At 33.4% G+C, this 27,101-nt stretch overlaps 4 protein-coding genes across 6 annotated transcripts in view; 3 read left to right on the forward strand and 1 right to left on the reverse strand.

Moving 5' to 3' along the window:
• Positions 1–544: 544 nt before the first annotated feature.
• On the forward strand, positions 545–2,759 carry LOC107958466 (pentatricopeptide repeat-containing protein At3g14730). Its single transcript, XM_016894245.2, is given in 1 exon segment — positions 545–2,759. A coding segment is annotated over 1 exon segment (1,926 nt). The 5' UTR covers positions 545–678; the 3' UTR covers positions 2,605–2,759.
• An 873-nt stretch (positions 2,760–3,632) lies between these two features.
• On the forward strand, positions 3,633–9,076 carry LOC107958465 (putative cyclic nucleotide-gated ion channel 7). Of its 2 annotated transcripts, XM_016894244.2 has the most exons (8): positions 3,633–3,752; positions 4,462–4,595; positions 5,021–5,609; positions 6,156–6,368; positions 6,674–6,978; positions 7,337–7,448; positions 7,720–7,956; positions 8,236–9,076. In XM_016894244.2, exons 2-8 carry the CDS (start codon positions 4,537–4,539, stop codon positions 8,965–8,967), a joined length of 2,247 nt encoding a protein of 748 aa, XP_016749733.2. In that variant the 5' UTR covers positions 3,633–3,752; positions 4,462–4,536; the 3' UTR covers positions 8,968–9,076. The 2 variants fall into 2 exon arrangements, with proteins under 2 accessions (XP_016749733.2, XP_040969303.1); XM_041113369.1 differs by lacking the exon at positions 3,633–3,752 and having other exon boundaries at positions 4,476–4,612.
• Positions 9,077–10,484: 1,408 nt separating this feature from the next.
• LOC107958464 (protein LOW PSII ACCUMULATION 3, chloroplastic) lies at positions 10,485–15,125 on the reverse strand. 2 transcript variants are annotated; one of them, XM_016894243.2, is made up of 12 exons: positions 14,642–15,125; positions 14,063–14,093; positions 13,683–13,775; positions 13,543–13,605; positions 13,052–13,163; positions 12,810–12,895; positions 12,485–12,543; positions 12,297–12,399; positions 12,149–12,209; positions 11,315–11,397; positions 11,162–11,242; positions 10,485–10,782 (listed from the first exon to the last, which is right to left on the reverse strand). In XM_016894243.2, exons 1-12 carry the CDS (start codon positions 15,073–15,075, stop codon positions 10,723–10,725), a joined length of 1,266 nt encoding a protein of 421 aa, XP_016749732.1. In that variant the 5' UTR covers positions 15,076–15,125; the 3' UTR covers positions 10,485–10,722. The 2 variants fall into 2 exon arrangements, 1 of the variants encoding a protein (XP_016749732.1); XR_001700623.2 differs by lacking the exon at positions 10,485–10,782 and having other exon boundaries at positions 12,149–12,205; positions 12,817–12,895; positions 14,642–15,121.
• A 3,493-nt stretch (positions 15,126–18,618) lies between these two features.
• LOC107958463 (ABC transporter C family member 13) overlaps positions 18,619–27,101 on the forward strand; it is a 26,566-nt gene continuing 18,083 nt past the window's right edge. The window contains 12 exon segments of the mRNA XM_041113371.1: positions 18,619–18,786; positions 19,266–19,306; positions 19,429–19,516; positions 20,006–20,108; positions 20,111–20,160; positions 20,280–20,411; positions 21,239–21,339; positions 22,633–22,696; positions 23,773–24,024; positions 24,291–24,360; positions 25,325–25,385; positions 26,119–26,206. Coding sequence (XP_040969305.1) covers positions 18,745–18,786; positions 19,266–19,306; positions 19,429–19,516; positions 20,006–20,108; positions 20,111–20,160; positions 20,280–20,411; positions 21,239–21,339; positions 22,633–22,696; positions 23,773–24,024; positions 24,291–24,360; positions 25,325–25,385; positions 26,119–26,206 — 1,092 coding nt within the window. The 5' untranslated portion in view covers positions 18,619–18,744.

Genomic DNA, 27,101 nt, shown 5'->3' on the forward strand with positions numbered 1-27,101 from the left:
TATCTTTTTATTTTTCGACGACCACTTTATTTTAAGTTTTAAAACATAAATTTGTCAGTGAATAAGATATAGCTGGACCCTCCATTAAATCCTCTTTTGTTTTGTTTTTGTACAAGAATGAATTTTTTTGATGATAATAGCTTTTTTAATCAATTAAAAAAGAAAACTAAAAAAAGAGGAAATGAGGTTTTTTAACTAAGATTTAGGGTTTAAATTTTTTAATTAATTAATTTTATTTAATAAAAAAATATATTCTCATACCATCAGAAAATCTAAGTTGGCACCTAAAATTTAGTTGAACTGCCACGTAGGATTACTGTTAGGGAGATAACGGAACTTAACGGAAGATGATCACTTCGTAAAAAAATAATAACATAAATAACTAAAACGTAACATTTCAAACATAAATGACTAAAATATAATCTAAAACAAATAAAAATAACTATTTTTATAGATTACTAAATAATATATTTTAAAACTGTCCAAACCACAAACAGAAAATTTCTCAAAAATGCTTTTTGAGAAGTAATATGCTCACCGCGCTCATTAATGCTTCAGCCCTTCCATTTTGCCCGCCTAACTGCCATTTCAAAAATTGGCTCTCAAACAAAAGCAACCCCCAACAAACGTATGATTTATAGTTGTATCCTCATAGTCATACTCTTTTCCGGTTAATTAATGAACAAACGAGGCATCCTCTCAAAATCCTCAATCAACACCAACAAATTTGTATCTCTTTATCCATTTTGCTTCTCGTCTTCCAAATTTTCTTCCTCATCATCGCCCAAACCCCCGTCTTACCGTCTCTCTTCATTCATTGCCTCCCTCCAATCATGCGCCCATCAAAAGAAACTCACACAAGGCAAGCAACTCCACTCTTACATGCTCAGGAATGGCCTCCTTCAAGCCTCCCCCGCGTCCCTCACCAGTCTCATCAACATGTATTCCAGGTGCGACCAAATGACCCATGCCCTTTCCTTATTGCAAACTGCCCCTCAAAGCCCAAACATTTTTTCTTTTAATGCAATAATTTCTGGGTTTATCACGAATGAAGATCCCATTCAAGGGTTGAAGGTTTACAGGGAAATGAGGATTCTTGGTATTTTCCCTGATAAATACACGTTTCCCTGTTTGCTTAAAGGTTGTTGTGATATTATGGAGGTTTTAGAGGTTCGGAAGATTCATGGGTTGGTTTTTAGACTTGGGTTGGACTTAGATTTGTATGTTGGGAGTGGTTTGGTTAAATGCTATTTGAAGTTTTCATTCATAGAGGATGCTGAAAAAGTGTTTGATGAATTGATTGTGAGAGATGTTGTGCTTTGGAATGCTATGGTTAATGGGTATGCGCAGGTTGGGCAGTTCGATTAGGCTTTGGGAGTGTTTAAGAAGATGTGTTTAGGAGGGGTTGAAATGAGTAGTTTCACGGTTACTGGTGTTTTGTCGGTTTTTGCAATGACAGGAGATATGGACAATGGGAGGGCAATTCATGGAGTGGTCGTGAAAATGGGGTATGGTTCCAGTATCGTAGTGTCAAATACTTTGATTGATATGTATGGGAAGTGTAAGTGTGCTAGTGAAGCATTGGAGATCTTCAAAATGATGGATGAGAGGGATGTTTTTTCTTGGAATTCAATTTTGTTTGTTCATGAACAATGCGGTGATCATGATGAAACATTGAGACTTTTTCGAGTGATGTTAACGGATGGCATTCAGCCCGACTTGATCACTTTGACCACTGTGCTTCCTTCTTGTACTCAGATGGCAGCACTGATGCATGGTAAGGAGATTCATGGCCATATGATTATTAATGGGTTGACAAAAGATGGAAATGATGAAGATATTGATGATGTTCTTATCACCAATGGTATTATGGATATGTATGCGAAATGTGGGAGTATGAGAGAGGCTCATTTGGTTTTTGATAAGATGAGCCATAAGGATGTTGCGTCCTGGAACATTTTAATCATGGGTTATGGCATACATGGTTATGGAAGTAAGGCATTGGATATGTTTTCGCTCATGTGTGAGAGTGAATTTAAGCCTGATGATGTCACATTTGTGGGGGTCCTGTCAGCCTGCAGCCATGCTGGCTTTGTGAGCCTAGGGCGTGAACTCCTGGGGCAAATGAAGTCAAAGTATGGTGTTGTTCCTACCATAGACCATTATACTTGTGTAGTTGACATGCTTGGTCGGGCTGGCCAGCTTGAGGAGGCTTATCAGTTGGCTCTAGCATCGCCTACTGAGTCCAATGCTGTTGTGTGGAGGGCCTTATTGGCGGCATGCCGGCTCCATGGAAACTCAGATATAGCTGAGGCAGCTGCGAAGCATGTGTTTCAGATTGAGCCTGAGCATAGTGGTAGTTATGTATTGATGTCCAATGTTTACGTAGCAGCTGGGAAATACAAAGAAGTATTGGATGTTAGAAACATGATGAAGCAACAAAATGTCAGAAAATTACCGGGGTGTAGCTGGATTGAAGTCAAGAATGGAATCCATGCCTTTATTAATGGTGATCGGACGCATCCTGGATCAAACTCTATTTATGACGGATTGCATTCATTGACTGCTCTTTTGCACGAACACGACTATGTACCAGACTTCTAGTGTCAACTTCGTGCTGGATATATTCTCATGGCAATAAATGACAGAATGCTTTTCCATCTTTTCTTCATATGTGGATACAACCTTAAAATCTCGGGTCCAGAATAAGATATGAATGAGAAATAACGCCAACAAACCCCATATAATTTATGGTTCAATGATAAGATAAACTTTTATAATATTCTTTAGGGAAAGAACTAGCTGACCAACTTGTATGCTGAAACTTTTCCGCCTGTAGTCTAGTCCAAGATTGATTACGCGTTTTGGAGTTTTGGTTAATTTAAAGCTATTTAGAAGACGAGATGTCAAATGGACTTCTGATAATGTTGAAGGTAAACTATATGTATGCTAGGTAAAGTTTTACATGGCATGTACATGAGCTATAACAATCTTTTGTTATAGCAATTACCAATAGGTTGATTGAAGCCAAGTCCACTGTCTCCCCCCAAAAATGCAAAATTCATTATATAGTCCTAATTTTTAAAAAAATCACAAATTGGTATAATGATCCCTAATTTTTTTAGTCATTTCTAATCCTTAAAATAGTTTTTTTTTTCACTTCACTCTTGGACCGTAAAAGTTTTGGGTCGTGACTTGAAAAGCACATTTGTAACTAAAAGGATTGGTATTTAGCTTTGGCTTAATGACAAATTTGGCTACTAATGTTTGTATGTTTTGTCAAAATGGTCCTAATTGTATTTTTGAGCCTTTTTTGATCATAAACATTTGTTATTTTTTTCAGTCTGCTTTTTCTAACATTTAATGATCCAAAATATGATATAAAAACATTAAAATTGTAGTATAATCCAATTGGTATAAGCATTAGGAAGATATGAATATAATATAATCATAATGATCCAAGTATAGATAGGGTCAGCATTCAAAACTGAATTTAGTGTTTTTTAAGATGAATATCAAAATGTACCATAATTTTAATTTATTACTTTGGGAAAGGCCAATAACCGTAATAACTAACTCTTAAACCTCCCCAAAAATAACATATAAATTTCTCTCTCTATCTTTCTCTTTTTCGTTTGGACCATTCCTTTCCTTGTTCAAGCCCTTATTTTTGTCTGTGTGTGTGTTTTTTTTTCTTTCTCTGATCCTCCTATATTGTACATTCCCGTAGCACCAACCAGCAAATAATTACTGTAAGTTATCTTATCTATAATTTTAATTTTTGCATTAATAACATATTCAATATACAATGCTATGCATGCAATGCAATGTAATATTCATGTCGTAATTCATTTGTTTTTCTTTTAATCATTTGCTACCTTATTTAGTTAAAATCTGGGTAATGTTCTGAATACATTCTCTAGGATTTCCAGATAATTCTCAGTTTTCTTTTTCTCCTTTCTGGTTTTCTTTTAATGGTCAGCATACTTCAATTAAATATCGGGTTCCTAGACTTCTCCAAGCAAAAATTTAAAAGAAAAAAAAATCTTATGAGTTTTTAGCAATACAATAAAAAAAACGAAGAAAAAGCTGGAGTTTTTGTTCATAGCATGATAGTCTTCTCCAATAAGCCAAATGAAACATCACATCAATATTGTAATTAGAATTTACAAACACAATATTAAGAATAGCATAAATAGGTATGTATTATTGGGAATTAATTTTCAAGGCGTTTATACCTAATTTGAGAATGGAAGAATTGTGGGCTGATAGTTTGGAATTTTTTAACACAACTTTCATACATCACTTGTATCGTTAGTGCCACTCAAAATGCCGCTTAGCTTTTATTGTCTTGAGATTATTGTGGTGTTTAAGAATCAGAATTTTCATGGGTGAAATGATATGTTTGCTTTCCATGATGATGATGATGCTGACAAATTTTGGAAAATTTTGTGAGGCAAGATTGGATGTGAACTTTTTGATATATCCATGAAGTAGCGGGACTCAATGTTTCAAAACACATGATCTTTCTGCAAAATGTTTGGTGGTGCTTACAAGTCTCAGATTATTGGAGGTCAGAAGGAGAAATTTGTTAGGTATTAATTAATATACGGTACATTTCTTTTTCTATTTTGCTTCAGATATATTTCTTTTGCATCTTATGTGATTCATTTCAAACACCATACGATCGGCTGGAAAGGGGAGAGTATTTGTCGATTCTTGTGTGACCAAATTTATCACTTTCTTCCTTACTAGGACTGACAAATTGGTATAGGCTATCTTTCATATAATTAAATATTCATTAGCTAACAGTGAGTTGCATTTGTGAATCAGAAAAGTGAAATCTATATGAAATCAAATGGAAAATGATTGTCCAGTTAATGAAGCTAAAAGTTATGATTTTTCCTTGTCTATTGTTCTTTTCATTTGAATCTATTTAGCAAAGTTGCAGGGTTTAGGGTATTATTGTTATATGATTTTTTTACTAGTGCCTGATTGTTGCATCTACTTTTAACTCAAGGTTGGACGATTTAGACTCTCCAGTGTCAATGGCGTCAGGGACCGGAGGAATGAAGAAAGGTGGATTTAATGTAGAGGGCTACAAATACAGTGGTCCAGGAAAGAAGAAGGCATCAAAGAAATCATTTAATATAGGGATGATGAAAGGACCAGAAGGACTACTAACATTGGGTCGCAACCTCAGATCCGAGGTGACGCGAGTTGTGTTCCCGGAAGATCTCAAAGTGTCCGATAAAATGATATTTGATCCCCAAGATAAATCTATTTTGCTATGGAACAGGTTCTTTGTGGTGTCCTGCATTCTTTCAGTATCAGTCGATCCACTGTTTTTCTATCTTCCCATCTTCAATAGTCGAGCACATTGCCTTGGCATTGACGTAAGGTTGGGAGTCACAACTACCACCATTCGGACAATCATCGATGCTTTCTACCTCATTCGTATGGGTCTTCAGTTCCGTACAGCATATATTGCACCATCCTCGAGGGTTTTTGGACGAGGTGAACTTGTGATAGATCCTGCACAGATAGCTACTCGATATTTAAGTCGTTACTTCTTTGTTGATTTTCTTTCTGTGCTCCCCCTGCCACAGGTTTGAGAAACTACTTGCTTCGCCAATGTCTGTATGTTTATGTATATCTAGTAGAGCTCTGCTACTTTATCAGAAAATTCAATTTCTATTAGCTACTTTATAAAGTTCTGTTGAAATTTTATTCTTTGAGTTTCATGTGGTAGTTTGCAGTTGATATGAATACGATCATCCGTTTATATTCACTCATATGGTACTTTATTGTACAATATGTATAAGAATAATACTATAAGATACATAATTCAAGAAACAATCTCTAAACTTTGACATAATAAAGAAAAATCCCATTTTTCTTATATTGCTGATCTGAGCATACTTTCTTGCAATCTAGGCTTTGTTACATACATTCGAAAGACCCTTTCTGCATTTTTTTTTAAGAGTCCTAATTGATCATTATATAGATTGACCAAAGAAATTTTACATGAAAACTCAATGCTAACATTGTGAGAGATGTTATGGTAGAATAACATACAGCATGCAGCTGTATCTGTTCTGAATTGCATAGGAGGTGGAAATGGTTCTTTCCCTTAACTGCTTCCTTATCTGCAGATGGTGGTGTGGAAATATCTTCACAAATCAAAAGGTTCAGAGGTATGGGCGACGAAACAGGCTTTGCTAGTCATTGTATTTGTTCAGTATATTCCTAGGTTTGTCCGCTTTATACCTTTAACTTCAGAGCTGAAGAAGACAGCCGGTACTTTCGCTGACAGTGCTTGGGTCGGTGCTGCTTATTATCTCCTATGGTACATTCTTGCTAGCCATGTAAGTTTCTGTTAGCTATTACAAGAGCTTGCTAATTTCTCCAATTCTGTTCTAGCCATGACAGACTGTGGATGGTTTAAGCATCCAGCCTTTGTAAGGTTATGCATGCCATTATATATTGTTGCGTTGCATTCCTCTTTAGTATCTGCCACCCCATCAGCAGTGGCAGTTTTAGATGTCATAATCAATCCCATCGATCTTAGGATATACATCAATACCAAATCTTTTCACTAAAAGTGCGTATTCAAGATACAATTGAAATACAACACTGGACTGGTTTGATTAGTTTGAGATGGAGTATGCAGATAGCTGGGGCCTTTTGGTACTTATTGGCAGTAGAGCGTAAAGACACATGCTGGCGAATTGCTTGTGAACAAAGTGGAAAGTGCAACATAGATTTCTTGTACTGCGGCAATAGGCATATGCAGGGTTTTGCAGCCTGGCGAAGGGTGAGAGACAAAGAACTTGATGGTAAATGTGGTCTTCAAGATGATGATTCACCATTCAATTATGGGATCTACACACGAGCTATAGAATCTGAGATTGTTTCATCCAACGTCTTTTTCTCTAAATTCTGTTACTGTCTCTGGTGGGGCTTACAGAATTTAAGGTCTGCACTTTCTCCTCAATACATTACAGTCTACAGACATAGGCACACATTTTCATTGTCTTATATATTTTACGTTTGTAGCAAATCGTGATCTCTGTTAAAAAGCTACCAAAATACTTTTGATTCCCGTGTTCTAATATACATAGGATAGGATGAAAAAAAATCCCATTATCATCTTCGCAATATACCTAAGGACCTTCCTTTTCCGGATTAACACATCTTGCTTTTTTTTTAGAGCGCTTGGCATGACACTTGCCGGATGAGAGAATTATCTCTGCTAATTTGTCATCTTTTGATGTTTGAGTTTTGTTTTTTTGTATGCATACATACTGATCGAAATTCATTTTATTTTGTGCAGCACCCTGGGTCAGGGCCTTGAAACCAGCACATATCCAGGAGAGGTTCTGTTTTCCATAGCAATAGCTATCTTTGGGCTTATCCTCTTCGCGCTTTTGATTGGAAACATGCAGGTAAACTGAAGGCTGTTGTGTTTTTAGGAATGAATTAAAAAGCAAAACCAGAGAACTGAAAGCTGGAAAAAAAGGTCTAAATTTCAGCATACTGACTTGATGGCTTTGATTCTGAATCCTTTTTGTTAAAGCATGATTCCTTATAACTGCCAGAAACGGCTGAAACTTTTACTCTCAAGGGATTATTACACGTTTATCTTTGAAAAATTAAACAAAATAAAACGTAAGCTATACAACAACGCTGAAGTGAGGTTTCTCGTTATTGCAACAGACCTACCTTCAGTCTCTTACAGTTCGTCTCGAGGAAATGAGGATTAAAAGGCGTGACTCCGAGCAGTGGATGCATCATCGTGCGCTTCCCGAGGATCTCAAGGAGAGAGTTCGACGTTATGACCAATACAAATGGTTAGAGACTCGTGGAGTTGACGAAGAAAACTTGGTCCAGAGTTTACCAAAAGATCTGAGGAGGGACATTAAGCGACATCTTTGTTTGAATCTGGTCCGACGGGTAATGATCATCAAGAGTACATTTTTTCTTGTTCTCTTACAACCAACTTTTAGTGTCTCTTTGGGGCCAGCATATGAATCATAAAGTAACTTGAGGGTGATCTTAGTGTACGTTTCTTGCATTACATACTGTCAAAAGTCACGCTTTGCATACTAGATCCCTCGCCTGTTTGTCGTCGAGAGGGGTGTTAAAATTGCATACCCTATTAGACTCTTGGCCTTCCGAACTGACTTTTGAGATTGGATTTGAGTTTCATTAAACTCATGTTACCGTTTGCAGGTACCTCTGTTTGCTAACATGGATGAGAGGTTACTTGATGCAATTTGTGAGCGACTCAAACCAAGTTTATACACAGAACACACTTACATAGTCAGAGAAGGGGATCCAGTAAACGAGATGCTTTTTGTTATACGTGGCCGCCTTGAAAGTGTGACAACAGATGGCGGAAGGAGTGGGTTTTTCAACAGAGGTTTGCTGAAAGAAGGGGACTTTTGTGGTGAGGAGCTCTTGACTTGGGCGCTTGACCCCAAAGCTGGTTCCAACTTGCCATTATCAACTCGAACAGTCAAGGCTTTAACCGAGGTGGAGGCATTTGCATTAGAAGCTGAAGAGCTGAAATTCGTTTCAAGTCAGTTCAGGCGGCTTCATAGTAGGCAGGTTCAGCACACCTTCCGCTTCTACTCACAGCAATGGCGTACTTGGGCAGCCTGCTTCATCCAAACCGCATGGCGCAAGTATGCCAAAAGGAAACATGCAGAACTTCGACGTAAGGAAGAGGAGGAAGAGCTAGACTATTATGATGATGATGATGATGATGATGACGATCAACAGGCCTTGATTGGCCAAACTGGTAGCTCCACAGAACAACACAGCATTCGTGCAACTATATTTGCATCGCGGTTCGCGGCTAATCTTAGAGGCCACAGGGGTCGAGGCTCGACTAGTTCCAAGAGCTTGCTCAAGGTTTCAAAGCCAACAGATCCTGACTTCACTGATCTTGACAATCGTTAATTTGGCGATAATATCTAATGAGCTTTATTCTGCTCCATACTTGAACAAGTTCAAGCTGTTTTGGTATCTGTTACTACTACTACATCAACCAATTGTCTACTTTAGTCAACTCTTGGTTTAACTTTGTCTCATATATTTGCCGGCTACTTTTTTTTTTTTTTCATTTTTTCTAAAAAAATATGCAGAAGAAGAAGGTTACAAATATCGATATTTGAATCTTAAATGTGTTAGATTATACTCGGTGAATTGAAGGTTTAAGTATTAGGTTGAAATCATCGTGGTTGGTTAAGCACCGGTTTTGATTGGTGTGCGCTGTTTCAATACTAAAACAAAATATTAAATTATCCTTTTTGTATCGATGAAAATTTTTGTACGTATCGATTGCACCGGCCAATCCCAATCATATCGGAACATGGTGCACCGATCATCGAACCAAATGACATTAAAAAATATTATTTTTTAGTATTTGTTTTATCTAAAACTTTAAAAAGTCACTTGAATTAATCAAGACTATACTTAATCCAACAAACCTTAAATTTTAAAATATAAAATATAAAAAAAAATAAACTCACTCAAGGAAAAAAATTTATTTATTTTTATTTCTCTCATATTGTTGTTTAATATGTAAGATATTTTTTTTTTGTTAATTTTAGATTTACTGAATGATAGATTTTTATTTTAAAGTTTATTGATGAGTCTCTGATAAATATTTTATATTTAAAATTTGTTTAATATTATTCATTTAATATTCTTAAATATTTCCATAGAAAAATGAGACACCCATCCATACAACTATCTTGGTTCAAACAATGGCATTAATTTTTATTGAAAAATAGTTATATACTATTAATCATATATTTATAATAATTGAACAGTACACTTTGCTTTTTACTTTCTTTATTTCTAATAATAAGTTTCAAAATCCTTTAATAAGTTATACAGTTAGTTGAAAGCTTCAAACTACATTTTAGTAAATACTTAAACTAATTATTTCTTGTCTACACAATCTATCAAATTGAAAACAACTTCTTTTTTTTTTAAAAGTGTCAATATGCAAGTTTTTTTATTCATAGTTTCTGAAACATGGAACTTTTAATACTATCAAAATATTTTATTCAAGAGCCTATCAACTATCAAGGTTAGTGGGAATGTTTTTATTCTTATTTTATTATAAAGGTTAGTGGGAATGTTTTTATTCTTATTTTATTTTTTATAATATTTTCTCTTTATTATTACAATGAATGTCTAAACTTTTTTAGTTCAAAAAATTTTATTTACTACAATTTTAAATAATACATTAGAATCTATTACTTCTCAAGTTTATGGTTGTTACAACAAACACATAGTCATAGTAGTACATTTGTATGGTTTATTATGATTTTTGGACCTTCATATCACAATCACTTACACTGTGACTGCTATTACAGGAGATCAAGTTTATGGCATAAAAGGTTGTTTCATTAGGGAAAAAAATCAAATTTAGCATTACATAAACTAAGGTTTATCAACAAGCAATATGAGCAACCTTGAATTTTACTTTTCTTCCTCATTACTGTCTGAATCAAGGAGATTGCAAGAGACGCAAAAAACACGTTCTACATTACTTTGATTTGTGTAAAGAAGGAGCTTGGTTAAATGGAAATGTAAAAAAAAAAAGTTTGAAAGAAATTTATAAGGAAAATTTGTTCCATGCATCATCAAATTCCACCATCTACGCGCAAGATGTATCATTGTATTTAACTGTCATTCAGCTACTCAACTACGCCATGCAGAAGATACCTCCAATTCAACTTCCTCTTCCCACCAAGTAGAAGTCTGCAATAATAAGTGACTTGGTTTGTTGGTTAGATGATTAGAATTTCAAGATGCTTAATCCCTACAATGTAATATACATATGTATATAAACCTATTTCTCATCTTGTTTCCTTAAGTTTCATGAATTATGTATATTTTAGAATAATCCAATGCAGAATGCCCTCCTAATTTCTGAGAATAATCCAATGCAGAATGCCCTCTAATTTCTGAGAATACCAAGCTGAAATGTTATCGTATGGCCAGAACATGTAAAACCGGAAGGAAGAAAAAAGTTGGAACTTTGTTCAGGGAGGAATGGAGGATATTGCTATGAGCATTCGATTTAAGAATCTCAAACGAAACATGGTAATGTAAAAGAGAAAATAGAATAGACAAAAACCTTGTAGCCTCTACGAAGAAATTCTAGTTGACTTCCTTGTTCCTCTTGCAATCCGAGGACCCGCAGCAATTCTTCCTTGGTCTAGACCAAATCGAATCATACAAGTCATTGGAAAGAATGTAATTCAAAACGACCAAGAGCCAAGGTAAATACCTCTCCTAGAGTGAAACGAGTTGCGCTCTCAGCTACACAAGCATAAGAACCATCTGCTTGCTTAAGCATCACCTGCCAAGGTCCTGCACAGATTCCAAGTTAAAATGGGGAGATATGTAAATACATGTCATTATGTATCAAATTCGATTGTGACATAAAAGCTTCTTTCTAGGCCCAATATTGTGCATTCACATGTACAAAAAACGGGGGATTAAAAGGATAAGCACCCAATCAATATGAAAAAAGAACTAAAATTGTTTGCAAAAATGGAAAAACATCTATAAGATTATCGAAACTTGGTCCAAAAAAGATTTAGTTGTTTAATAGAAAATGATCCCATTGATTTATCATTTTTCTGTTACATGTCAAATAAATCATTCCATAATCTATTCTTCAGATGTCTCCTAATCTTTCTTATTTGGACTGCACTGCCTGCTCTCATCAGAGTCCAATCTGCTTTAAAGTTTCCTTACTTTCAAGATTATTATATCAAATTAACTAGATGAAGTTACTTGGACTCACATGTAAGTGTGAGATACAAGTATGTGTCAATGTTGATTTTTTTTTATTTTTTATTTTACATTTTTCCATGTATTTGAGGGGTCCTTGAAGGTCATATCTGCATACCTGTCTAGAAATATGTTGGACAGGTCTCAAGTATGCAAGTGCATACCCATATCTGGAAAGAGCTTATAGATTTTCAGAGATACAAGTATGCAAGCACTAAGTTGCCTATAGTTTGTATGACTCAATCATTCTTCCATGTTCAAAATCTATAATGGAACAGAAATGGAACAGTTGAAAGGTAAATTTCAAGAAGGTTTAATTGTGTACCAGGATACTGGCGAAATAGTGCTCCACTGTAATTCACCACAAAAGGTGCAACAGCTACTGTCTTACAACATTTGGAAAGAAAACGGTCAGTATAAAACTATGTCAGAAATTAAACTCAATGGACCTAAACAGTGAATTGAATAACTACCTTGGAGTACTCCCTGATTCGTATATAGAACACTGGGACGAACTGTGAAAGAAATCGATAGTGCAAATCTTTGGTAGGAAATCCCAAAAGACCCAAATCAGCACTGCAAACATAAGCAGCCTCAATCAAAAGTAAATTCACTGATCATTGAATCGCCATTGAAAGGTGAAAAGCAGTAAAAATTTTACCGCAAAGTATCAAGTTCAAGATTGAATAGAAGTGTTGGGGTTGATGGAGCATATTTCTCCTGCAAATTCAAATCACAGTCACACGATGGAGAAGAAATAAAGGCACGGATATGTTATTTTAACTGTGTACCGACTTAATATATCCTGCGGTGAGTAATATGACATGTTTACTCACGTATATAAACAGATCAGATTAGCAGACCCATGTAAGCAGAAGAGCATAACTTTGACTAGCCACCAGTTTGAAGTACAAATCAATCTATAAATAGATAATAAATAGGAAAATGAAAAGGGTGAAAGGCCTTATAAAATGTAAGAATCATACCACATACTTCTCTATAACAGAAAGTTCACGTGTGCTACAATTAATAAATATATAAAGAGTTGGTGGCTCCTTTGCTTCCCAACGACCTACATTGCAGAGATTGCAGAATGTTTAAATTCTTGTGTGCAAGTATAAACAGGATAAGAGGACATGAAATTTTGAAGCAATTAAGTATCAAAGTTCATTGATTAGTTAGGTGGAGTGGAAAACTCTCACATACAGCTGGATTTTCAGGAACAAACCTTCATTTTCATCTACAAAATCAAAATCCAGAGTGTTCTTGATAGATTTGAAGAATGAGGTTACAGCATCACTAGGGACATCATCGAGGGAGCCTATAGATATACCATCAATCTGAAAGTGAAGAATCAAGAATCAAACTCCCTTACTCTGCAGGCGATTATGCAAATAATGGATTATGAATTTAAAGCATGAGGGTGAAAAGTGTACTGCCCCTATATAAAAATCTATAGCTGCATGAATAGACGGGTTTTAGTTTTTGAGAGGTCATATCTTTAAATCTAAGTGTCAGAATTTCTCGATATAAATGCAGATTGAATTAACCCCTGAAACCATCTAAGGAATGAAACAAATAATGATGCCGAAGGGCCAACGTGATACCCCATGTATACTTCAGTGACAATAAACAACAAAACCCTTGCTATGAAAAGAGCCCGCCTTGGGAAATTTGCACAGAAAATGGAGAGTAATCTCGAATGATTCATTTTATTACCGAGTCAAGAGCTGCTTTGAAAAGCTCAGAGGCCCTCCGCTTTTCTGGCTTATCAGGAAACACCTGAACAAGAAGTAAGAAATTACACTTATCTTTGAAACGAAATATCAATTTTTCAGCAATTGGAAGTATCTTCTTACTATGCAAGCCCGGGTTTCCATTTTCTGTTGGAGTTTCCTGACAACGGCCAAGGCAAGTTGAATGTTGGCATCAATGAACTCATCTGAAGATCCCTTCACATATTTAGACATCAGAGAAAATTATGTACTATAAAATTTCTCCTTAAACATAATCATCATCATACAATATACTGTGATTTCTGGAAGTACTACACCAAGAGGCAACAATACTAGGCTTTGGTTTTCAATTCCTATGAGTAAAGCCAAATGGACAGATTAGGAACAAAAGCAAGATACAAAAGATAGAATGAAAAAAGAAAGCAGTGAGGCTTTTAAATGAGAAAGAAAATCCATGAAGGTTAGTTCAACTCATTTTGGGAAATGTAAAAATGAAAATGTACCTTATATGAAGACATGTTGCTTGGCAAGGGCCTGCACGGGCAGAAAACCCATACATAGAAAAAGACCAACTATTAGGGAGAAGAAAGTAAACAGATAATCAACTGAAATTCTTAATAAAAATGGATGAACTGAAGAAGCGTACATAAAGAAGCAAAATATATTTCTTTTAAGTATAAAATATATGATTTCATATATTTATAAACAACAGTTTTTATTAGAATTGTCGCTAGAAATCAAGTCATTTGTGATTTGTTCGTTCTTATCAACTATGACTATGTTTACATTAAATATTAGGAAGCAGAAGCAGAAGCAGAAGCAGAAGCAGAAGCAGACAGAATAAAAAAAAGATAAATATCAGAAACTGCCAATTCCAAACTACTATTATCAGATGATTTCGCAATTTTTAACCTCAAAAGCTTGTTATAGTGAACTACTACTACATACACAGTCAGCTAAAATGGGATAGCGCTTTCAATAACTAAAGGGGAAATGGAAATGAAGAAAAGGTTTTGTAAACCTAAAAAAAGACCAAGAAAATCAAAATAAATCATAAATAAAGAGGAAGATAGGAAACGTACGGGAAATCAATCTCGAGACGGGTTTTGCCATCTTGAATAGCATAAGCAAGGGAGTTAGCGGCATCGGTTACGAGAACATCGTATGACTTAGGCTTGTAAAGCGCCACTCCTTTCTTGGGATCGAAGCTCCCCGTCGATGCTGCAGCGGGTGGAGTTGCTTCCTTGTTGTCTTTGGTGGCGCATTGGATTTGTATTCTTGGTCCGGGAGTGAAAGTGGGAAAACGATGGCAAGAAGCAAGGCGAAGTGGAATGAGGGAATGGGGAGGTGGCGGGATAGAGAGGAGTGAAGAGAAAGAGACGGCCATGAAACTCATGGCTATTGCCTTGGTAGCTGCTGAGCTGGTTTTGCTGAAAGCCTCAAAGACAAGAAGGGATACACCATGGAAACCGTCTAAGATGAGATTATATGATAACCAGCGGCAGCCACGTGTCATACTTTTTTCCCCCTGTTTTCGGGGTTCGTCGTGATTGTCTTCCCTTCCCTAGAATGTCGAAGTAAATAAAATATACATTGCTTTTACTCTATTTTATCCGAAAATAATAAAAGAAATAAAAATGGATTAAATTAATCAAATTCATTATATTATATATTTTATAAATTTTGATAGGTAAATAATTTGTTTTATTAAATTTTAATATGTTTGTAATTTTTTATTGATTATTATACTTTATCTAACTTTTATAATTTTTTATTGATTATTATACTTTATCTAACTTAGACATGTGACAACATAAAATACAATTTAGAAAGCAAACATTAATAGTTCTTCATCTTATATAGTTCGTGGATGGCCCTCACACCACCCACAAGGGCATGAGAGAGTCATTTACTAAAAGTTTTCCCACGAGAATCACTAAAAAATATTAATCTCATACTACTTCAATGAAAAGAATATCATAGTAAGGCCACACAATATCACGTTTGACAACAATTGAAACCTAACATACCTATCACTTGCTAACTATACAAGTGAATCACTATTCATATTGTAAGTAGCATGACACTACGTGATATAAGGGAATCTCTCTTATATATCCATAACACATAAAAAAAATAAATAATCTCTTCCCCAAAACACTTTACCTCATAATCTAAACTCACGCAACCTCCTCTCTCTGTACTCCTACTTCCCTTCCTCAGTCCTTTTCTCCTATTTTCTATCTATCACAAGTGATCATCACCTTTTTCTCCTTATTGAACACCAAAAATAACAATTGATATAAACAAAAGTTTTACCTCACAAAGAATAAACAAAATAAAATAATTATCAATTCTTATTAATAATATTAATATTCCCTATGAATTTCTACAATAAATATGATTGATGTTTTCTTAATTTTGTTTACATATAATGATGTAAATTTATATATTCAACTTCTACTTATATTATTTTATATTGTTATAATTTCTAAGTTATCCTCTAGTTGGGTGATTAAAGAGGAATTCAAACATTAAATCTAGTTTATATATAGCCCACCTCATTCCTGCTGGACTTATCCGTTTAACAAAGCCCAATCCTAGGAGAGACTACACGCATTCCATTTTCTTTGTCTAACTAATTTATATGAAAAGTCAATTTTTTTAAAAGATTCTATTATTTTAAATTTTAATTAATTATTTTTATAAGTAAAATTTAGATTTATCACATTTATAATGAAAAATATATACTTCTTAATTTGATAGTAATAAATTTAAAATAGAAAAAGCAATTAACAAAATTTGACAAACTAGTCTTATGTTTGGATTGAATAAAAATAAGGGAAAAAAAAAGTAAGTGAAACCAATTCTCTCTCTTGTTTGGATAAATTTTTTTATTCAAGTAAGCGAAAGTAACTCTTGAGTTACTTGGGAAAAGAAAGTACTGTTTCATTTAAGATACAAAATATTGTTTTTTTTATATCATATTAACATTTTAGATAAGTTATTTTATAAATTTAATATAATTAAAGAATTTATAACAAATAACTGTTTACTTAACTTTCATAGTTTAACCAAACAAAATACAAAAAAATCTTCACATTTATAATTTATTTCATTTTTTAATTTCATTTATTTAAACGAAAAAAAACATATATCATTTCCTTTAGTTCTATCTTTTCCTTTCCTTCCCTTTACAATTATTTACCCAAAATAGCACATAACAATATCTTTTTGGAGAAAAGTAATAATTTATTAGGAGAAAAAGAGTACAGATCTATAAATGGAAAAATTATTAGATAAAATTATTTTTACCACATCAGCAATAATCTCAAGCAATTATAGAATGCCGTGGAAGAATAGTTTTCCACGTATCAATAAATTTTGCCAGCTCATTTTTATTCTCTTCTCAACTCAACTTTCTCTAATCCCAGCATTGACCATTACAACTGAGTTTGACCTCACCCTCCACTTAACTCATTGATTTCATGAACCTGAAATCTAAATGTTATTTGTTTTTTTTATCTTCGTCAGTATTATTGTGTACCTTTAACTCTTCCTTATCAAGTCTTAACGCTTGTTTGTATGCGCTTGTAATATGATTTTGTGGCAAACTCTATGGCGTGGAGAAAAACTTTTACATAGTGTTTTATTATTGTATGAGACCATTGTTGATTTGGTAAAAAATACCTATCTCATATTTAAATAATAAAAAAAGTAATGAATATAACATCTGGAACAAAATAGATGATCTAAATTGAATATGAAGTTTATCTCATTCCTTTTATACTTCATTCTTTTTTTAATTTTAAATAATTGAATTTATTTCTTTTAACTTGATAGTTATAATTATCATTTGTCCATTATTATATAAGAATACATAGAGAATCTTTTATAGATCTATGTCATTTGTGAGACGATCTTTCACTATTGTAGTAATAATTAGATTAATTTTATAAATTATGATTATAAAATAAAATATTTAAATTTTTTTGAAAGTACTTATTAAATCACTTATTTTCAATTAAAGTGGCTCAACAAATATGATCCTTTAAATAGGGATAACAATTAGAATGGATATAAAGTTTGATGATTTAATAATTCATGGCATATAAATTTTCATACATTTGATATAATATAATTTTACGTTACTTCATTTTTGTGATGTGCATTATTATTTATTCACGTGCGTACACGGACAGATTACTCTACTTTTATTTCAGGCAAATGGAGGTGGGTATCTTTTTTATCCAAATTTCATCCTTTCCTTTAAATTGCTTTATTTTTTCCAGCTAAAAGGAAAACAAAGCGGTTTCTTTCCAGACTAAAGTGGAGGAGTGAAGTGGAACGCATGAGGCTGAGGAAGACAAAACATTGAGGAGATCATATGACTTACAGGGATCTTTATATATATATATTATTCAGATTTTAAGAAACAGTAATTTAGGTGGGTTGATATGTAGTTTTGAAAATATTTTTTAATATTTAGTAGTTTGATGATATTTTTCTTTTATATGTTAACATATTTTAATATCTATATATCTATATAATATAAATTCCATAATACTCCTATATATTACGTGTTAGGAAAAATGATATTATTTTCCCTACTAGAAAGCCAAAAAGAAAACCTTTAATAAAGCTTTAGAAAGGAAAAAGCAGTATCTTTATTTTTGTTTTATGTATCGACTTTATTGTCAGCCGCGCATGCGAGATGGACTGACTTGGAGGTGCATTTTTCTTATACTCATGCATGTATTATTTTATAAATAAAATCTAAGATTAGATTGTATTTTAAAATATTCGAAATCTAGTATTGAAATTGATCGATATTCATATTATGTCACTTGTATTTTCATTATTTTATTAATTAGAATTTGCCTGAAGGATTTAATGTTGTTTTCTTTAATTTGATCATGGACTACTCAATAGGCAATGTACTCATGCCTTTCTTTCTCAACTGAACTATGCCACGTGTAAGCCTCCCTCACTGAAGAAAGTCCAGTTGTACATCCCATAAAGAGAATCCCCAACAACAGATCACTTTATTTCCCCACCAAAATTGCATGGAGTGAGAGCTGAAACAAGCCCGCCCTAAGTAACTTCCTTTGATGTCACTTTTTCTTTAAAAACCGTCGTTATATTTTCCAGTAGTGGCTCCTGAATCTATATCTCGCCAGCCACAATGAAGCAACTCAAATTCCTCCTTTGCCCTAATTCTCCTTTCGTAAGTTCTTCGATTCCTTTCTCATACAAGAAAAAAAAAAAGAAAAGACAAAGGAATTATTATTATTATTTAATTTTTGGGCAAGAAAACTAGTTTTTCTTGGTCTTATGGAGAAGAAAGAGCGTTTCGGTTCTGTTTCTATTCAACGTTGGTTGAAACTTGAAAATTCTGTTTGTTTCTTCAGAAAAAAATGAAGTTAAAGAACCTAGTGTATCTTTTTTTGTTGTTTGACTTTAGTGATAGTCTAAGAGACTGTTTTTTCTTGGATTTTCCCAGGAACCGAAAAGCGACGTGTTTTTAAGCTTTGTATGCTTTGTGTCCTCTTTTTGTTTGCCGATATACTCAATTGGATTTTAAATTTTCTAGTTTTTTTTTTCCCTGTACTTTTGTTTAAGTTTTGCTTCTTTCTGTCTATGATAGTTTAAATGTTTAAAAGTTAAATGCTTGATCGCTTTAACGGTACTCTATTTCTTATTCAGGTTTGGGATGGAAATGGCTTCTCGCAATGTTTTGATGACTTATATCCTTCTCTTATTTTTAAAAATTTATTTATTTAATTATTTTTAAGCTTCATTTTAACACAAAAGTAGACACGGATTGATTCTACTTTCTATGAGTTTGGCTTTCCTTATTCGTGTTTACGGTCTTGGGTTTTGGTATAAATGCAGCAAGTATTGCCGTGATTTGCATAGTTGGAATAATGAGAAGAAGGGCCCGAACAAACTGGACGGTAAATTCTTCTTTATATAAGAATATTTTCGTTTCATTCCCTTCTTACTAATGTCTAATGAGAAATTTCTACTTGTTCTTGGCTTATGCCATGCCTCCTGAATGGAAATATATTTGCTTTTTTTTGGGGGGGACATATTACAATTTACAAGTTGGAAGAATGAACCCTGGTCACTTGCACTATTGCGGTATTGGTGGATACGTATTTACTTATTTCTATTTCTTTTTTTTTTCAAAATATATGGTTTATGCATCAGCTGCTGCTCTGGTTTTAAGTTCTAATCCTTCTTATTTATTGTTATGTATCAAACTAAGCAAGTAATATTCTGCAAGTCCTCCTCTTCCCTCATTTCCTTCAATTTTCTCTCTCTCTCTCCTTTTTTATTTAGTTTTGAAATCGAGTAGCAAAAAAATGTATTGCTTTTAAATATCCAACCCGAGCAATTTACTAATGCTTCAAAAATTATGTGTGTGTTTATATTTCTTTTAGGTAAAATTTTCAGAGAAGGCTCTTCTACATTCTATAGCAGTCATTGGAGCATGTTTATCATGCGTGGATGCCATTTTGCTTGTGAAGAAAAAGCTTCATGGAGATTTGTCTTATATCATGAGTTGCTTTTCAGATTTTCGCATTTCATGGTCTGGGTAAGATTTCCTATCTTCAAGTCATTGGCTTTCTTGCTGAAAACTTTAAGCAGTTTTTTTTACTTATAAAACTTTATTTTGGTATCTTAATATTGTTTGTCTGGTTCAAATATATTTAGGCAACTATTGTATTCTCCTTGAGGTGTGCCTGTTTTCAACACATATTTTGCAATATGGTCCTCTGTATATGGTGGACTATAAAACCTCTGTTTGGAATCCCTCATCTCCAAAAGGCATTCTCTTCAATGGAGGTATTACTTTGTTTTTCTTTTTAGAGTTCTCTTTCAATGTATTGAATGCTTCTATATAATTTATTGTGCTATGGATGTTGCCATTCTGAATTGATGTTTTTATGGTACAAAGCCATTTAAAATAGTCGGATAAAAGACATAAACATATTATTGAGGACTAAAAGAAACAATCATTTCTTTCACAATGTTGAGATGCTAAAACTATTTTATTTAATTAACATCTTACCCTGCAATTTCATTTTGTAATATTTGCCTCCATTGTCTTCATTGTGGTGAGTAAGAGTAAACTTTGGGAGTTCGTACTTATTCCTGTAACAAGTCAATAGCCCAAATGATTGTCCTTCACAAGTATCATTGGTGGTGCCCGTTTCTGAAAGTGTTCACGGATATGAATATTAGATATATTATTGGAAAAGAATATTTAAGCCATTTGGTTTTAGTTTCCAGTTCAACCTGCAGTTTAAAACTAGTCTAAACTGTGTAGTTAATGATATTATGAAAAGATCTTTAGATCAACCTTTTCTTCTTCCATACCAAGTCATCTTTTCAAACGTGGAATGCATCATGCAATTACGTACTGCTGATCTGTCACAATAGCGTGTTTCATTCATCCTTTTTATTTTTTTTTATTTTTTTAAGGCAACTAAAAGCTAAAGCCTTTGTCTTGTTCCATTTGAGGGAATATTATAATTTCTTATGTTGTTTTATGTACTTAATATAATTCTTAATAGAGTTAATCACTCAACATAGGAACTGCAAATTTTAGGAAATTGGTATTGAATTTTCAGCGAACCAACTCATAATTATTTATATATCTTTCTTGACAGGTTTTAGATTGTCTTAAAGAAAGCTCTGTTTTATTTTTGGATATTATGTTTTGCGTATCCATTAACTGTATCCGGATAAAACAGGCATCCGCCAGTAGCAGGTATAATTTTCAATTATGTTGATTGTACCACAGGTTACATGTTACTGTTTTCTGTGGTGTATCTTAAGTTTAGATAATTAAATTATTTGAATATGCTGCTTGATATAATCTCATCTTGAGACTTTCTCTCTAAAATGCACAATTAGACAGCTTTCTCTCTCCTTCCACCTAAAAGAAAGTAAAACAGAGAAAAGCTTCTTGAATACACTAAATCTTTTCTTATTCTTGTTATGTGTTGAATGAGGCTAGCAGCAGGAATTTCATTCAACAATTAATAGGTTATCCTATCAACTCTGTCTGATCTTGTAATGCTTATTACATTTCTTCATTAATACTTGTTTTCCTCAAGGCTGGAGGAGACAATGGTTTAATCCTCTCGACCGCATTTTGATCCTTAATGAAGGCGTATGAGGTCCTTGGTACAGTTCCTTAGGGATTTACCAACTAAGTTAGTGCCTCAACCTCTCTCTATCATGACTGGATCCATAACTAAATGAGATAAAAGTTTTAGGATTAGTCTAATATTTGAAGTACTTAAGTGCTTAAAAACTTTCAGAGGTGCCTTTTCAATCATAGCTACCATAGAAAAAAGGAGGTGGGAGATGGTATGGGAAATGATAAATACAAAAAAGAATTATTATCGAGGAATTGCGAGGACATGTAAAGTGTGAAAATGTTTAAATTATTATGCTTCATGGGGGAAAGTGATTAATTTAATTACAACATATAAACACATTACAAAAAGATCATGATGTGCAATAGATTCAATAACAACTTGGCTCTATCACTTTGTTACACATTCTTGTGTTGTTAGTTTATTCATCTTTGTTTTCTTTTTCTTTTTCCAGACCAAATGTAAGTGACTCAACATGATCATCACATGCATTGCATAGCTTTCATTCTCCCATTGTAGTATGTAATTCTTGTCTTATGGTTGTCACTTGTGTAATACAAATCAAATTGAAAAGGTTCTCACCATTGCATGGTGTCCCTTTTCTATGACTTTGGATCTCTTATAAAGTCCTTCTTTATTCATTTTCTGCATGAAGAAATAGGTATCTAAACAAAAATTTATTTTTCCATGGACCACTTTGCCAAATGTTCCATTTCATTAGATATCCCATATTCCATATCTAACATTTTGAGAATCGCTTGATGAACTTGTTCATACTGAAGTCTCACTTGACAGCTGAATTTAAGGCTATGGGAGCTTTGTTGAATATAACTGCCTTATATCTTTCCTCTATGTTATTTAGACTTATTGGCTAAACTCTTTGCCTGCAAACACTGTAGCCCAATGGAAGATTCACTTCTTTGTGCTGAGATGGACATTGAGGAAGGTTGTCACAGGGATTCTGTAAGTAGTTCTTATCATCTCAACTTTTCTCATGTATGCTTCCAGCCTAGTTATTGTTTATACAATTTTTATTTTTCTAGAAACAATTTTAAAAACTGGCTCTTAGTAGTGTTATCCTTTTTTTTAAACTTATACCAAAGGAGTTTGAATCCTCCACCTCCTTTTGTTGGCAATGTCATAAGTTTTTTCTTTGTTCCAAAACATCCCTCTCCTACCTGAATTAACTGAACTGGAATTTACATAACCAAATCGATTAAGTCTTCTAGTTAGAAGCAACTTTTCTATGGTGTTATCCCACATTGATTAGGTTTATACTTTGCACTGGCTTGATATTGATGTTGAGCCTCTCTACCGTTAGCCATCTGTCGTGTTTGGAAGTATGACTGGGTTCTAAAAATTTTTAGGAAGCGTGAAGGATGCATCTAAATATAAATAGGATACTTGGGTATTATTTCCAGTACTTGTTTTGTAAGCATCTCAATGCAATCTATATTATGTACTCCTAAAATCCTACCTTTTCCTTGGTGATTTAAGGTTTTCTTGAGTTTCATGTAAGCTGATTCTAAGTCTGAACTCTGAAGTTCCCATTCTGTTTAAAGTAAATACCAGTTCCCATTTTTCCCCTACAGTTTTGAAATCCATTTTTCAGTATATATTTAAAAATTCACATTAATTTTGATGAATATGTACTCAGTCCATATGCTGAAAATAATGATACTCTGTTTAGCATGATGAGTGCACATGGACAATTGTAAAGAGATCTTTATAACTGGTGTATCTCCAGCTTCATAATAATGTAAATTACTCTCGTATGCTAGTCTTAAAATAAACCTAGTTTGTGTAGCTGTTTGACATGCCTGCTTTTGAGGACCCTCCTTGACTTTTGCATCATATTTAGCAGCTGTCTATAAGCTTACTGTCCATTGTATCTATCCAAGAAATAGCCATGCCAAATCTTATTGTGTTTATTTTTATTTTTTTGTATTTCAGTACAAAATGTGTCTTGTTTTCCTTTTTTATTTGTCTGAAGTAGATAAACTAATATTAATATTTTGCATGTCACTTGGTTGTCAAAGAGAAGAATGCAGGGCTGTTGGGATCATATTGTGTTCAGATCTATCATTTCTGTAATGAATTCTGGTTTGGGAAAGCAGCTTGGCTTTGATGATTTACTTTTGCTGCCGACTGATATGGATCCTTCTATATGTCACGAAAAACTATTAAGCTGCTGGCAACACCAGCACAATAATTCTTCCTCAAATGCATCATTATTTAGAGCAATCTTCTCTGCATATGGATGGCCATATATTCGTCTAGGTTTATTAAAGGTATTCTTACTCTATGCAGTGCTTGAGAGGACATCTTGAAGTTCTTTATGGTTCAATAAAAGAATGAAAATAGAAGCTTGTATGTTGATGAAACTTTGTGTTCCATAATGCATATAAAACATTTTTAGAAATTGAGGTCTACTTGCTTATGTGGAATTCTGGGGTTCAACTTGTAGAAAAATAAAAGATCCCTGGCTGAAGTTTTCAAGTTGCTTTATATGAATTTTAAGTTTTTCCTACCACATGTATAATATTGCTTTTTGCAGGTTTTTAATGATTTCATTGGTTTTGCTGGACCACTGCTTCTGAATAAGCTAATTCGGTTTCTTCAACAAGGTTTGCATAGTACTAATCCTGGAAAAGATGTCAGAGGTCACCACCTCCCTAGTTTTGTTGCATCACTTATTTCATTTTTAGATATTTCTCTATACTTTGGAATGATTAATTACTTTTTCTGTATTCCAGTATGATACAATTAAACCAAATACTATATTAGTGAATGTGATAAAACATCTAAATTGCAACTGTTATTATCTTATGCAACTTATTCTATAATCTGTAACTGAGTGCTTGGTACTGTTTTGGTTCTACTTAATAAGATTCATAGTTTTGTGGTATAAGTTCAAGCCTTCAATGAGTTGGGTCATATTACTGTTCTGCTTTTTGTTAGTTCCCGCATCTGTCCCACATGAGATGATAAAGAGAGCTCCATAAAAGGATTCTTAGGATACTAGGATTTGAGGTTTCTACCAGTTTCTGCTGTTTTAAAGAACTGTTCCTGATCACCTCTCAAGGAAAACCATCTTTGTCATTACCCAGGGTTTGATTGGATTGTGGGGAATGAAGGGTAAGTAAAGGAGGGGGGATAATACTTTCTAGTTAACTTTTTTTGTCTGTATGAAAAGTTAGCCTTTATTCTAACGTATGATTTGACATAAGGGTCATTGTTTCGTACATCAATGAGACCATGTTCTGTTGATCTCTTGGATATCTGGTGTTATCTCTATCTTTTCTATTGCAACCATAATGATATGTCATGTTGCTTTAGATCACAAGTCAGTATTTTTGTTATATGCATATTCTGTAATTTGAAATATCTCTTGCCGAATTTATGAATTCAGTTGAGCTAAGTTTCTCTCTTTCTGTTAAGTTTATAGTTTTTCCAAGAAGACAACATGACTTTTTCTTGCAAACCGTTTGTAACTAACTAGGGCTTCATGATAATTAAATTATAATGAAGTTTTAATTGGAAATATACTTATGTTGACCTTGCTTATGCGACTTGTTTTTCTTTGGTCAGGTTCTGGAAATTTGGATGGCTATGTTCTTGCAATATCGTTAGGCCTAGTATCAGTTGTCAAGTGAGCTTTTTGCTAAATAATCAATGATGATTTTATACATTTTTGTACTTATTTTCTCTCTATGTTTGTGTTTCCTTGTATTGGTCTGCTTAGATTTTGCAACTAAAATGTGTCCTAAAGTAGGAAAAATATGTTTAGCATGTTTTGGGCCCTTGGGTATATATTTAGTTTGGATCGATTCAAGTAAAACTATATCTGTTATATGTGCTGGATTCTTGTTTTTCTATTCATTCTGGACCACTTGTAAACAGACAACAAGAGGATTAATTTTGTTTTCACCATATTTTAATTTCTCTTAAGCCTTTAAGTTATCTTTTATCTACTTATTAGAAACACAATAATTACATCATTCATCAGGAAATGGAAAGTTTACAGCAAACTATTAATGGGTTGCCGACTTACTACACTGGCATGCTAATATGGAACAGGGTTTAGGCATGAAAGATAATATCCAGATTAGTACTTGAAATGTAGTAAAATACCATATAGTTTAATGTATGTGTTTATAATGTTGTTCAGAATTCTTGTGAAATCCTTGAATTGAGAATATGTGAAATATATAAATCTAGAAATGCTTTCTTTTCCTCTTATCTCTCTTAAGATTCATTTCTTATAACAGCTTTTTTTCCCCTTTGGCCCCTTTGATCAATTCTTTTGTCTTAAAGAATGATGCCTGACTAATTTTTTGTTGTTTAAATGTAATAATTAATAAATGCTTACCCCAATCATGCAGATCCTTTTCTGATACACAGTATACTTTCCATCTTTCAAAGCTGAAGCTAAAGTTACGATCTAGTATCATGACTGTTATCTATCATAAGGTATGTCAATTTTTCAAAATTTCCTAATGTGAATTTTCAAAAGTTAACTAAAAGATGCATTTTGCTTTATATTTTTTTTGTTTTTTTTTTTTTTTTTTTTTTTTATATTTTTAAATTTTGTTTGGTGTTTTCATCAATATATCCAGAATGCATGAAAAGCAATCAGTTATGGATCAGAACATTTTTTGTATTAAGTGTAACTACTTTTGCACATATATTGAAAGGAAGACATGTTATTACCTTTTCACAATAGAAACGAGTTTATTAAAATGTCATAAATACATGCTGGCATCTTTTACATCAAAGTCTTTCTGGCTGTTGCACGCTCAAGAAAATTATCTATCATGATAATCTAAATTATATATTCTATGGTGAGAAAGAGATTATTAGAATGGAGAGGTCAGTCATAAGCTCAGATGTGCTGTCTGCATTGATGCTTCATACAAAACAGATGTTATAATATGGAGCCAGAATGACTAGAATAGCCAACCGTACAGAAATGAAGGTAGGATTAATGGAGTAAGATTAAAGCAGAAGTGACTTTTATGTTCAGATACCCAACAACTGAACCTAAAACTAGGCAGTTTCTCGTTCTTAGTGAATTGATTTTTTTAGCTTTTGGATGCAATTAGTCCTTAGGTGAAATGGTTCATGTGCTATATTTTTAAGATAAGTAGATTTCCTTCATGTATCTTAATTTAGTATTACTTTGATAATTTGTAAGACACTTTTGAAATATTGTCCTTTCTCCTTCACTTGTACCTTTACTGGTGTGAGTTGAATATGTCATAACTGAAACCTAGTCATATTTTGGCCTTTATTTTTGTAATTTGAGCAGTTTATCATCGATTTACATTCACAAACTTCATCAGTTTATCAGTCAGCATAGCAGAAC

Source organism: Gossypium hirsutum, chromosome A05 (assembly GCF_007990345.1).
Source record: "Gossypium hirsutum isolate 1008001.06 chromosome A05, Gossypium_hirsutum_v2.1, whole genome shotgun sequence".
Classification (NCBI taxonomy): domain Eukaryota; kingdom Viridiplantae; phylum Streptophyta; class Magnoliopsida; order Malvales; family Malvaceae; genus Gossypium; species Gossypium hirsutum.